Consider the following 13,841-nt stretch of genomic DNA (forward strand, 5'->3'; position numbering starts at 1 on the left):
ATACATTCATAATCCATGAATTAATCCTGATATTTTGTATGGAGTTAAAGTCTTCTACAGTGTTCAACCCTCTTCGTGTGTAAATATGTATGATTCACGCATATTGTTTAACAATTGTGTCGGTTATTGAGATAAGTAACTTGTTTAAATTTTTCGATTTCAAAATGTATCTACTTTCCGAACCAGTGGTAGCTTCATTTACTTGTTAATTCAAAAGTGCTTGTAAAATCCCACTTGAATAAAGTTTATTTTGATTTGATTTGATTTATCAAAAAGTGATTTCTTGTTATGTTATAACATCACATTAAATGAAAAATATAATCAATTTCACCTCTTCGCAATTAAAACCGCAATCCTAAGTAAATAATAATACATTTAAGGAATACCTCTCCCTTAACAAGACTTTAAGATAAGTTTAATTGAATCACAGCTTGAATTGTTCCTATATATTTAAAGACATCTATCTATCACAGGAACTCTTCGAGTCTCATCGCGACACTTAGATCAAACAAGGATCCTGTAATTAATGAAATCTTTGAAATTTGAAATACTTTAAAGTATCGCATTTTAATTATGAAATTTTTTTTCATCAAAAATATATATTTATGTTGTTTTCATCTTTAAACACACTTAAGAGTTATAATTAGTGAATGTTACCAACATCAGTTGTTTTTTTTAAGCATTTATTGTATGTTCATTGTGTAACTTTTTCAAGAAATAAATCAATCAAATTATTAATAAAGACCAATTTTAAACTACACGATACACTATGTATTAAATCTTACAATAGAATATAACCTACTTCTCTCGCTGGCAACAAAATTAATAAATTGCCTGTCAATTACTATATTAAAAAAAATATTACGCTTTGAATAGTTATTTGTCTAATCGACGTTTATATATCTGTCTCATCTGTCATGCTCATAAATTTACCCTACTAACCCTTGCGTTGCCCTCTGATCTTTAATTAGCAAGTCTAGTACTGAAAAGAGAGTAAATACTTTTTTGTTATTGTTAAAAACATGTTAAAAAATGCTTCTGAAATTCGACTGAGAAAATTTTCATACCGTTACAATGGCAGCCCTTATTGGTTATTTCGTGTCGTCATACCGCCGGTGAGCGCATTTCTCTAGAGGATTGATATTAAATCCAACAATGTCCCTATTGTTCAGGTCGTCTGATGTAAGTAACCATATAAAGTTACATGTCTCGTGAAAAAGCTTTCTAACGGTATTTCATTAAATATTAGTCGTTTCATATACCTATAATCTCTTGTTTTATTCTTTAATGATTTTTTTAAAGAATATTAGTAATGCCCAATATTAATTAAAAAAATTACTAATATTCCTATTTGCACTTTTAAGCTTAGCGCTTGCGCAAGGTGTGGGTACGACAACAGCCCAAGAGGTCAGAATCGATCCTACGACTTTGACACCGCTAGACGACCCTTAAACCATTGCACTATAGGCGCTTCAAATTGATAACATAATTTCTACAGAATTGTTTTACCGAAAGATGTTAATCGAATTGATTTTTAAAAAAATATAAATAATCGAAAGACTAAGTATTGATTACAATCACATAATAGAATTCATTCAAAAAACATCCCATTGTTAATGTATATTGCAGCGAGGCTTTAAAGAGATGTATACAAGTAGGGTCAACCACTAAGCCCTTGCGTAGGTACTGATCGCTTGTACCAAAATAACTCTCGACACCGCCGGCTCGCGCAGACGATGATTAAGCCAAATCCATTATCCATCTGTTAATCGATATGAATTTCAATTTGTAAATTAATTTGTGGTTATTAAAATATTGTCTGGCGAATGTATGTGTGACAAGTATAACTATGAAGTTTGCGTTATCATTCAACTCCTTCATGAAGGAAAATATCTCTGGGTCCTTGGAGCGGTAAACTTTGCTCTGAGACTTCCCAAAAGGGAGGAGACCACATGCATAGACAGGTCAATGATGGGACGACAGTTGGCATAGTGATACGTATGCGCATTAAATAAAAGGTGCATACGTATTAATACCACCGCACCAAAGAAAACATTCTGGGAGTGTACCGATATAAATGAAGTTGGGCTTTATTTATTTTGTAAATAAAAATAATCAAAACATACCTCATCTGATTCGGAAGTGCTAATGCTTTAGTACCAAAAGAAATTACGATTTATTATTATGCTTATAATTATTTTATAAGCTAATTTCGGCCACTGCGTGACTTAGGACGGAGTAGAAGTAAAAAGTTACTGTGAATATTCGAAGCTGCTACATATGCAATATATGCAATCTAAGTATTAAATTGTAACATAATTAAATAATACATACTCTTACTATGAATGAAGACGGTATCTACAGTTTTGTTATTGTTAATTATTTTTTCGTTATCATTTAATGATTCACATCCTTGTATATCGCGTACATAATATTGGTAAAAAGATTATGTAATCGGTAAAAAAGAACCGTATGAGATTAAAAATCTTGATTATAATTATATTTTTAATATAAAATTTATAAAACATCTTTGCAAAAAAAATAATTGTTTTAATATTTTGAGCAATGATGGGTACATGAAATAATAACCTAATTATTATTTACAACTATATAATCTTCAATCTCAAACAATTTTATTTCAGTACTTATAACTTTTATATAATGTAGTATATTTTAACGCACAATGCAATAGATAAATGTACGCTGGAGTTATACGCATATAAAGTATACCTGTACTTATTATACAAATAAATTAAAGTCATATATCGTAAGTTCCGTTTAATAATTTCGAATTTTAAACATGTGTCCAGACCAGATACAGGCTTAATATTCTGTTATAATTCAAGCAAAGCGATTAAATAGTCTTATGTTGAACTGCGTAGGTACAACTGGCAGGCTGGCTGACAGGTGTTGAAGAGAATACGAATTTCATAAAATAGTGGGTAAGCCGATGGTAATTACAAGCACAGGGAAGATAATTTCTAGGTTTCTAAGCTTGGTGACGTAATGATGGTGGTAATAAATAAAACAATGGAAAAAACAACGTTTAAGCATCATTAAATGACAATAAAAAAATCGTTATTAAATTCCTATGCAAAGTAAAATAATAACTAGTAAATGAGTTTAAATAATATTATTTGAAACCGCATGTAATAGGAAAACATAGAAGAAATAGACACTGAGTAAAGGAGTAGGAGGGAGGAAGACGCTTTTTCAATGTAACTTTATTTCTATAAGAACATCCCTCCGAAAATAAAATTAGACAGTATACCATGTTCTCGCTTGAAATATTAGTTAATCGTTGCTTTGATTATTGTTATTATTCTATTAAAACGGTATATTTTTTATAATAATCCAATGCGGTGAAAACAAATCAAAAAGGTCATAAGTAAAATAAAATAAAACAAGACCTTTTTTAGCCAAATGGAAAACCGAACCATATATATTTTGCCATTCGTCAAATCATTTCATTTCACAGCCATATATCGGGGGAGATAAAGCTTTAAGCTTGTAGAGGAAAAAGGTAATCCGCCATATTGCAATGGCGGCCATTTTGAACAAACTATAATATTCACTACACGAGACGTATCCATTAGCAAAAAAATGAATTAAATTGTACGTTTTGGTAGATATACCTACTATTAACGTGTATACCTTAATAAAATATTGTAAAGAATAAGTTTTCTTGTCTCTAACTGGCTCATAGGAATATTACGAAAGCAATCGAAGATGCTGAATAGCGAAATTTAAAGAAAGGGTGCCAGTCCAGCGGGTCGGTTTTGCGTGTTACACGCGATTGGCCCATAAATAAACTTCGACATGACGTCAAACAGCAGAACCTCATAACGCTATAGCAGGGTAATCCTGTGTCTATAACGATGTTACATAGCTGGGGAGCTTGTGTACTTGTACGCTAATCTCAAACTAGCAATCCGATTTGAACAGTTCTCCTTTGCACTGGATAGACCCTTTGCGGAGAAAGGTACTAGCCTATTTAATTTTACGCTTCCACACGATGAACCTTCGGGGGTTGGAACTTTAGATGCACGGATTGTTTTCTCATATAGCATATGTTATATAAATAATAAATATAAACCTTAATTATTAAGAAGATCAATAAATTAAAACGAAGTGTATTTCAAAATATATTATTTTTATTTACACGGCCAGTAAACAGAAATACAGGAAATGAAAAAGAATCGAACGTACTCTTTGTATTAGTATTTTCCCGTAGCATTTCTTTGACAAAGCGATTTTCTAATAACTCAGCGAACCTACAGTCAACCGGTAATCATTGGCTATAATATGCGCCCGACTGTTATCAAACTATTTATCGTGATAGTAGCAATGTTCCTTAGCAATAGGGTACATAAATTTATTACTTTAGCGAAGTTTTCGTCAATCACATATATGTATAACATAATATTCCGTTTTCGGTACCTTCTCTGAATAATTGATTTGATGTTTAATTAAATATTGATAAATATTTTGTTTTCCACACCTATACAACGAAAGTTTTATAATATAAAATATAATATAATTTTAATTGAATGTACACATGTTTGTCATTTGAAATGTAAGTCACACTATTCTATCCAAACTGCGCTCTATCATGAGATCAATAATTTTTTTTTGATATTACGGCTGATTAACGAGCATGAGGCTCGACCGTTGAAAAGAAGGACCACAGAAATGTACAACATAGGGGCGCTTGCAGGTACGTTAACGGCCAAGAATAAGTCGTCTTTTTTTAGGTTCATAAATGATGTCGGTTCGGAAAAACCGACGGCATAGGATATGATTTAATTATTATTTTCAAATAATTCTACTATATTTATAAAATCGAATTTATATAACTGTACTATCTGACTTTCTAAGTATCATAAAAGTAAAGCTAAACTTAGCTTTTATATAAACTTTATGTTAGGCTATAAACAAGCGAAGACAAAATAGATAATATTTAGGCCTTTTCTTTTTCTATTTGCCAACCATTTCATTTTCTTTTATTTAGCAATTGAGAAGCGAAAATTGTAAATAAGAATAAAGACAAAATATATTTAAAACATCCAACATAATGGTTTCGTCAAAATATCAATAACAATTTCAGTTTAATGTCGATCACTGCCCGAAACCGAACACATTTTTAAGTCCTTAGTTAACATATTTAGAAGTTAGATGATGCTGACCGTAGTAAGAATAAGAAATGTAAACAGTATTTGCTTAGTAAGGGAACATTGTAGTCTCATTTTGGAGCTTTAAATATGACCTTGTATTAACGAGATTTCGATGCTTCAGCCGATTTCTTTTATTATAAATTGTAGACGATTATGAGATTCCATAAGGAAAACCCCGATGGCTTGCTCTCACTGGTTTTACTCGGAGCGTGGTGTTTTTATTCTCTGTTACTAGCTTTTGTTATTTTTAAGTAATGAATACTTTAATATTGAATAATTATTTTTTTTCGGTAGTAAGCTCAGCAATTATTCTACCATTGATACTTGTTGTATTGCCTTCTCTGACTGAAGTTAGTAAACCAATGCAATTAATTCAAGAAACGTAGCATCAGATAAGTTTCGTTTATACTCCTTCCATTACCAGTATTATTTAACTAACACTCCACAATGAGATTCCATTAAACGTATCAATAAATCTACTAATTTCAAGATTTGTTAATTACAAAAATAAAAACATTCGACGTCGATTTTAATTGTTGTAATATAATTGCTTATTGTAGAATATGTATGTATGATATAACGGTTTACTTGAAAATTGTCTTTATGATAATTAATAAATAATAATATTATAAATACCTCGTAACTTTCTGGAAACTGATGTTTTTTTCTCGACGTGGAGTCTTGGTACTTTAACTGCATAGGCATCGGATCCTCTCCCGACACCGCGCGTTGGTAGGATAGCCGCCGACCCTTGCTATCAGTTTTTTGGCTGTACAATTCGTTTTCTGGTATACTAGAAAAATCTTGATAGGAATGACATGTCTGCATCTCGTTTTGCTCGTCTTGTATCTTTCTTAGCGTGGAATTAGCTAAACACTCGCTTGCGATCCATGTCACTCTAAAAAAGGAAAATATATGACAATAGCATCATAATTGAATTGTTCTCTATATGAAAAAAACATACTATTTGCAACAATTCGACAAATTCAAGCAGGAGATCCAAACTGGATTATCTCATATAAGCGATTGAATCCGAGAAAACAGATTGTAACCTCTTTGCAAAAAAAAATATTTTCAGAGAATCAGGGATTTTTTTCGACCTTAATATTGGAGGTTGAATGTGAGCTCCCGAGTGGATAAATTACGCATCATTCAAGAGGTCCCGACTCGCTATTGTGAGTAAATTATATATGAATTCATGTAGACATTCTCTCTTAACTCTCATGTGAATAAACATCTTCGTTTATCGTTTCTAGCAACTAATGGTTAGTTAACTATATAAAAACATATTAGAGAAATAATTTTCCTCTAATCTTATAGTATTCAATTATCAGTATGTGTGTTCTATATTTATTATAGAGTTACAAAGTAAAGTTAATATTACGTACCTATTCGATCGAGATGTCTTCCTCCGTTGCTGGCGGAACGGAGCGTCCAGTCCGGAACTCATCGAGATAGCTCGGGACTTCAGCATTGCTTCTTTTAAATAAAAGTCGTTTAAGCCTGTATAAAATGTAACTCAATATAAAATCATAATATCAACTTCGTCTCTTCTCTCGTACAATGAATGTGGATAATTGGGTAAATCCTACCTAAAAGTAGAAGTACCTTAGTTTTTTTTATTTTCGAAAATGTCATTTAATACGTACATACCTACTACTTACACTTGCTCCCTTACAATAGTTGGCGTAATGATATTTATAGATTTTGAATTAAACTTTTCAATACCTTAACGCATTACCTTTAAATAAATTAAGTAAAACCAAATTCTTAAAACAAATTATACCGAGCGTAAATAAACATTCGTAAATGTAATAACATACGAACTTGTTACTTCTTTCTCTAACTCATTAAAAGACGCAGTCTAGTACTTTTTTAAGTTTTGCAGTTCTATAGGCTGAATCGGCGTACATGTTAACATTTTAACTGAATTTAAAGAACCTGAACTAAAAGAGATTTTTTCATATGAAGCTTAACCAATGATCGCAATTTTGAACTTGGACATTATGGTGTTTTCATTTATCTTCTCGTGTTTTGAAGTTACAAACAGACTGATAAAAAGAAAGGTAATTTTGATAATTAGTAAAACAAATAAGGTAAATTAAAACAGTCCATTACTTCGAAAACAATGACACACTTAAATTTTATTTGTATCGATATAAGCAACAAATTTAAAGAGCGAAATTTTTGATACAGAGCCGTTTGTACGTATAGTCTCCATCCTTAATTGTACTAATAAGAGAGCTGAGATGGCCCAGTGGTTAGAACGCGTGCATCTTAACCGATGATTTTCGGTTCAAACCCAGACAAGTACCACTGAATATTCATGTGCTTAATTTGTGTTCATAATTCATCTTGTGATCGGCGATAAAGGAAAACATCGTTAGGAAACTTGCGTGCGTCTAATTTCATCGAAATTCTGCCAAATGTGCATTCCATCAACCCGCACCTGTTCAAATAACAGCGTGGTGGACATTATGTTCCAAACCTTTTCCTTAACGGGTGGGAGGCCTTAGGCCAGCAGTGGGAAATTTACAGGCTGCTACTTTACCGTGCTAATGCTTTCTCACAAAAATAAACCACATACTAAGTTGTTACAAGTTGTTTTGTAGTTTAGAAAACCTTCGAATGTTACTTTAAAAACAACTTACTGTGTACGCTATTAGAATTAGAGTTCAAGTCTTCAGAATCCGCCCTATTTAGACCATGCAGTGCAGGCTGGCTTCCAGCTAGACTGTTTTGTGATGACGAGCTCGGAAGGTTTCCGCTCTGCATCAGTGATAAGCTGGAGGTACTGCGTACTATTGGAGAAGGCGGCATTTGCAAACTGGTTCTGCTTCCATGTAGCTCCTTAAATGACAAATTCTTTAATGTGCCAGGCCGTAAAATCACATCCATTTTCAAAAATAAAACAGTTAATTTAGCTGTGCTTTTATAAAATACTAGTTGATCCGTCCAAACGTTGGTTACATTACACATTAAATTATATTTTACTAGCGACTCGCCCCAGCTTCACACGCATGCAAAACTAATACTAAATATACTACAGAATTTGTTTACGATATCACGTTATCACGTTCTAAAATTAGAAGTGGTTCTTTATTATATTTTCCATGTATTATATAAAAAAACATTCCTCACGAATCACTCTATATATCAAAAAACAAACTTGAAAATTTACGTAATTCGGTAAGCGACTTTTACCCAATGCTTTTCTAAAAACCTTTCCAGAATAAAAAAGAAATCGATCTATTTATAGATATAGAATTAAGATACTCAATATTCGCGGGATACTGGTCTGAAGATCAACGTCTATAGTGAATGACCTCCTTTTTCACACAAATACAAGTTCGATTTTTAATAATGACATTTAATCATTTCTTGAAGGTCATTAAGTAAACAATTATTACATTACACATAGGTATGTGTTCTTAGTTTACCAATACTCTTTATCAGTTATCGATACAACTAACGTTAACTCGACTGTAAAATTGATAAAGATATAGGTAGTTATGAAAAATAACTTACTGTTTATGAATATACGAGAATGTATGAAAATTATTCGTTTTTAAGGCATTTTATTTATTCGTAAAGTGAAGGTGAAATTTTGTAATTGATTTCGAACGAACTTTCTGTCAACTCAGGATTGTATGACAACGGAAAAAATTTAATTCGGAATACAAAAATCCTCCATATTCTATGTTCATTTACAAAACAATAATCAAGTATTATATATTATAAGTTTAAATATGCAAATTTATTTGTGAAAATGTTAATATAATGAATATTATGTATATTGATAAAATATTACGGAATATTAGTGAAAAAAAAATTGTACACAAAAATATTAACTGTTTGATACCCGTTAACTGCCACATTAAAAAAAATATACTTAATAATAATCAAAAGTTAATTAGTAACATTTTAAGTGTTATTATGTTAAAATACACTCGCTCACCTGATCCTGTGGTGGTGGATATTTCGTTTCACTAGTTTCACTATTACTAGTATTACACTTATCATTCAATGATTGAAGTGAAACTGACATTGAACCACGACGTTGTAAAAAACTATTCTGTCTTCGAAACATTTCGGTCGTGTTTCTAACAAAACTGTCCATTTTCTTCCTAAAGAATGAATATTTTCTTTCGAGTGGAGATTTCCCGATTGTATGTAAATCTAATTCAGATTGCGAGAAACCATCTTGTCTAGAAAGCATAGTGTGGTCGAGGGATAATTTTCTATCTCGACTCTTTTCAATAAGTTTTCCATTAGATAAAGACGCAGTTAAATTAGCAATTTCGTCATTATCGTTTATATCGCTTTGAGTATTAATTAGAGAATTATTTTTTTCACTTTGAGCCTCGCTTGGAGTATCATCACTTGCTTCTGATATTTCAACTATGTTTGTGTTTAAAATTTCTGGAGTCGATTCATTTTCACTGCTATTCGATTCTCTTTCAGCGTGTTCTTCTAAATCAGCTTTCGTGATATCCACGTCTGGATTAAATGCACTCAGCGGTTCGTTTGAATTTTGATTGACTGAAGATTCTTCAAAACAATCCTCCTCGTTAAAGTCTTTGCTGTTCATAATTTTGCTACCAGGTGGACCTTTTAACCTCATACTACTATTCATTTTGACAGTTCGTAATATTTCCTTTATCTTAAGGTTTTCCTTTATACTTTTCACATCGGTAATAAACAGACTTTGTTTATCTTTTCCACTATCCTTCACTTGTTTTTCTTTTTTTAACTTCTGCTTCAATCTATCCATATTCACACATTAAAATAATTATCATCAAAACACACGAAATTCACTTTACACAACAAAGGGCAAAATTTCCTAAACTATTCCACATGGCTATTGAAATACTTATCAGCTGCGAGCGCTAACGTCACACCTGTATAAATCGTTTAATCGCAGTGGAGCTATTGTGACGATAACACTTTATCGCTATATCTCACACGGCATAACTTTAACAGGTTAACGAATACTAGAAAATTTGAGATTATATGTAAGTCCTAGTATCACATTATTAGGGGGCGTCATTATATGGCTTATTTTATAAATATAATCATTTTATTAACCGTATGAATACAGTTGTCTTCGAATGATTTCAATTACACCCACGAAACTAGATAATATACAAATGATATCGAACTCCTTGAGATATCATTGATAATATTTCACACATAGGTAGGTACTTATTTTTATCGTTTTATCTGGAACTAGCGATATTTATAAATATTACAATGTACGCATTAAAATGGTTATTCTATTTCATTTGCGCGCTAAATATTATCGATATTGCGGGGTACTTACATTTGTTTTGTAATTAGTTAAAGGCCAGACGTCGTCAGTCGGTACAGATAACAAAATGTTATAAGTTACCTATCTAGTTTTTAAGCGTAGCTGTGTTCTTCTTTAACATAATATTTTGTACGAGAGCATTGCGTTGAAATATATTATTGAAAAAAGGAAAATTTTAGAAATTATATTTAGTTTTTAACGTCCCTAATTTATCTTATGATAAATCGTTATATAATAAATTATTTATATTGTTGTCACAAGGTCATTTGATAATATTCAATAATTTCATAGCTAGTCTTTGATACAACTACAAGTTGTCGGATCATTATTTGCAGATCATATATCGAGCTACTTTACAATCATATATTTTATTGAATAGGACGCTATTAAAAAAAGGTTATAATAAGGACGAATCTTTATATACCTTTATCTTTTATACTTATTTTATACGAGAATCTGAAATTCATCCTTGTCAAAGCGGGTGAAACTGCGAAAGGCTGTTTCATATACCATAATATTATATACTTACTATAAAACCTCTCAAACGCGTTTTCTTTGGTATAATATTTAAAATTAATTTTATTAATAATAGTGTAAAGACAAGTTGCTTGTCCTTGCTTCGAAAACGTGAAGTAAGAATGTGAAGAAGTTTGAATGTGAAGCCCACACTAAATCAACCAGGGACCCACTCAAATACACACAAATCCTTCAATCGAAATCGGCCAAACAGGATAAGTGCAGTTTTATTACATAGAAGATGAAGAACTACCTACATATAAAAATCTATTGCGTGCGTGACAAATAAACTTGTCAATACATATAATAAAATTGGAGTGTCTGTTTGTAATATTATAGTAGTAGCGCTTTTTTACTCAATGCATATATATACACGGTACATATACCAAAATAACATTTTTTACAATTTTTGTCTTTCTGTTAATTCCGGCAAATCTCTGTAACAGCTGGACCGATTTTGACAGGACTTTCACTGGCAGATAACTGATATATGATAATAAGGAATGACTTAGGCTGCAATAAATTTTTTTTTGTTAAATTCAAACGCGTACGATGTTGCGGGCACAGCTAGTCTTTAATAAAATTAACGTTATAAATTTATATTTCAGAGACAGTTAATACTAATTAAATTTGTAATTATGGTACATCAAAGCTTAACTCCTCTCATTATGATGTGTCGAAAACAATTACGTCGTGATGCATGCTGGCAGGTATGTTACAACGTTTGTTTTCAGTTTGGCAACGTTCGATTCATTACGGACCTTTAGTAACTACGTAATTGATGAATCCTGAAGCTATTGTTATCATGCGATGATTTTCAATATACGTACCTAATTATTAAAAAATCATGTTAATCGAACACAATGAGAGGCAAATATGTTAAAAATTATCATTAGAACATACAATAATGTAAAAATTGCTAAGCATGCACGTCGCTTATTCCTTACAATTCAGTAACTATGTCAACGAATTCTTTCTTATATTGTTAAAATTCATTAGGACATAAAATATTATAATAACAATAAAACCAAGAGGCAGATATTAACTTAAGAATAAGCAATTATTAATGGATCTCCCTCTCCTTGACGGAAGAGGAGGCCTTAGCCCAGCAGTGGGAAATTTACGGGCTGGTACTTTGCTTTTTACTTTAAGAAATTATTAAGAGAAATATAATTATACGGAATGATAATTTATGCCTTGAAAATATTTTGGTACACATCATTATGTTTAATGAGGACATTTATTATACTTTTTTAATTTGTGAAATCAATATGCGATTATAATCGGAAAGTATATAATCACAATTTCGGTATCGAGTTGACATATAGGCTGTACAATTATAACAGAAATTGTTTTAAAACACTTATAGCCTCGTGTATATAATTTATAAATATATATTATACATATGAAAATATTAGTACTCATATATGTCGCCCATTATTCCTAAAACTTAAATTCAGATTTTGTCTGATAATAAAAACGAGTGCCACACAAAAATAAAAAATATGAATTCAATATAAGTAACAATAAAAGCAAAACAAATACGTAATTATGGTCGGTACTCATAACTCCTGATAATTGATTTGATTCAAAAGGAGGAGGTATTTGTGGTCTTTTCTGACCCAACCCAAGAAGATAAAATATATTGGTTGAGAGCTTAAATAGAGCCGAGATGGCCCAGTGGTTAGAGCGCTTGTATCTTAACCGATGACGCGGGTTCAAACCCAGGGAAGCACCACTACATGTATGTGCTTAATTTGTGTTTATAATTCATCTCGTGCTCGGCGGTGAAGGAAAACATCGCGAGGAAACCTGCATGTGCCTAATTTCTTCGAAATTCTGTCACATGTGCATTCCACCAACACGCATTGGAACAGCGTGATGGAATATGTTCCAAGCCCTCTACTTATGGAGATGGGAGAGAAGGCCATTAGCCCAACAGTGGGAAATTTACAGGCTGTTACTTTACTTTTTTAAATAATAATCGATGTTAATTATTTAGTGATTTTCGAAAAACTCGAAATGAAACGTTACCAAAACTTGGGAATTTAAATTAAATAGTTTTAATGGAGTAGTCCTATATACACGTTGTACCTTTATAACAGTCAAGAACTGTTAGTAGGGCTCAATATAGATGTGGCATTAGCAAATCGCGTGGCACACGTAAATATATGATTTCTTTATCTTTATTACTTCTTCGATTGGAACAGACTATAGGTAATAAAATTACTAAAAATATGACGGTTACAAATATACTAAGAAAACTATAGTAAGACACAAATTAGATGTAGCATCGGAAAATGCAATGGAATGAAAATAAAACCGATTACTGCCGATTTACACAACCAATAGAAATAGCTCCCTATCGCGCCATTCGACGCTATTCGTCGCTATAGATTCTCGCGTCAGAGAAAGCAAGTGCATGTAAATCGACGTGTCAAATTGACGAGTATATTAGGTCATATGATATTACAAGTTATTACGTTTGTGCAAAGATCATATTCGCATGAGAAATAGACATTGATAATTTGGGATAGTGTACTTAATTCGGATGTGATCGGTTTTACGAATTTTGCCGATGCGACATCTAAGTCGTGTCGTACTATACGTTGATACGTTAAAAATACAAATATTTATAAATGTCTTCCATAATAAAAAAATAATAATAATTGACTGCTTATTTCTGCGCGTTAACGCTCCGTTTGTCTGATTAAATTAGAACCTCGTAAAGTTGTTGGTACTTGCTTAAAGGTTTCGTAAAGCATAAAGATTTAACTTATTATGCCTCGGGTAACGCATACTTCCTGCGCCAGATCTGAACTTCGGTCTTGTTGAATTGC

The 13,841-nt window shown here is 31.8% G+C and overlaps 1 protein-coding gene across 1 annotated transcript in view; it reads right to left on the reverse strand.

Moving 5' to 3' along the window:
• LOC124542959 overlaps positions 1-10,494 on the reverse strand; it is a 46,116-nt gene extending 35,622 nt beyond the window's left edge. The window contains exons 1-4 of the mRNA XM_047120920.1: positions 9,133-10,494; positions 7,826-8,024; positions 6,563-6,677; positions 5,811-6,072 (exon numbers count right to left, since the gene is read on the reverse strand). Coding sequence (XP_046976876.1) covers positions 5,811-6,072; positions 6,563-6,677; positions 7,826-8,024; positions 9,133-9,948 — 1,392 coding nt within the window. The 5' untranslated portion in view covers positions 9,949-10,494. The remainder of the gene's footprint in view (positions 1-5,810; positions 6,073-6,562; positions 6,678-7,825; positions 8,025-9,132) is intronic.
• Positions 10,495-13,841: the final 3,347 nt, after the last annotated feature.

Source organism: Vanessa cardui, chromosome Z, assembly GCF_905220365.1.
Source record: "Vanessa cardui chromosome Z, ilVanCard2.1, whole genome shotgun sequence".
Classification (NCBI taxonomy): domain Eukaryota; kingdom Metazoa; phylum Arthropoda; class Insecta; order Lepidoptera; family Nymphalidae; genus Vanessa; species Vanessa cardui.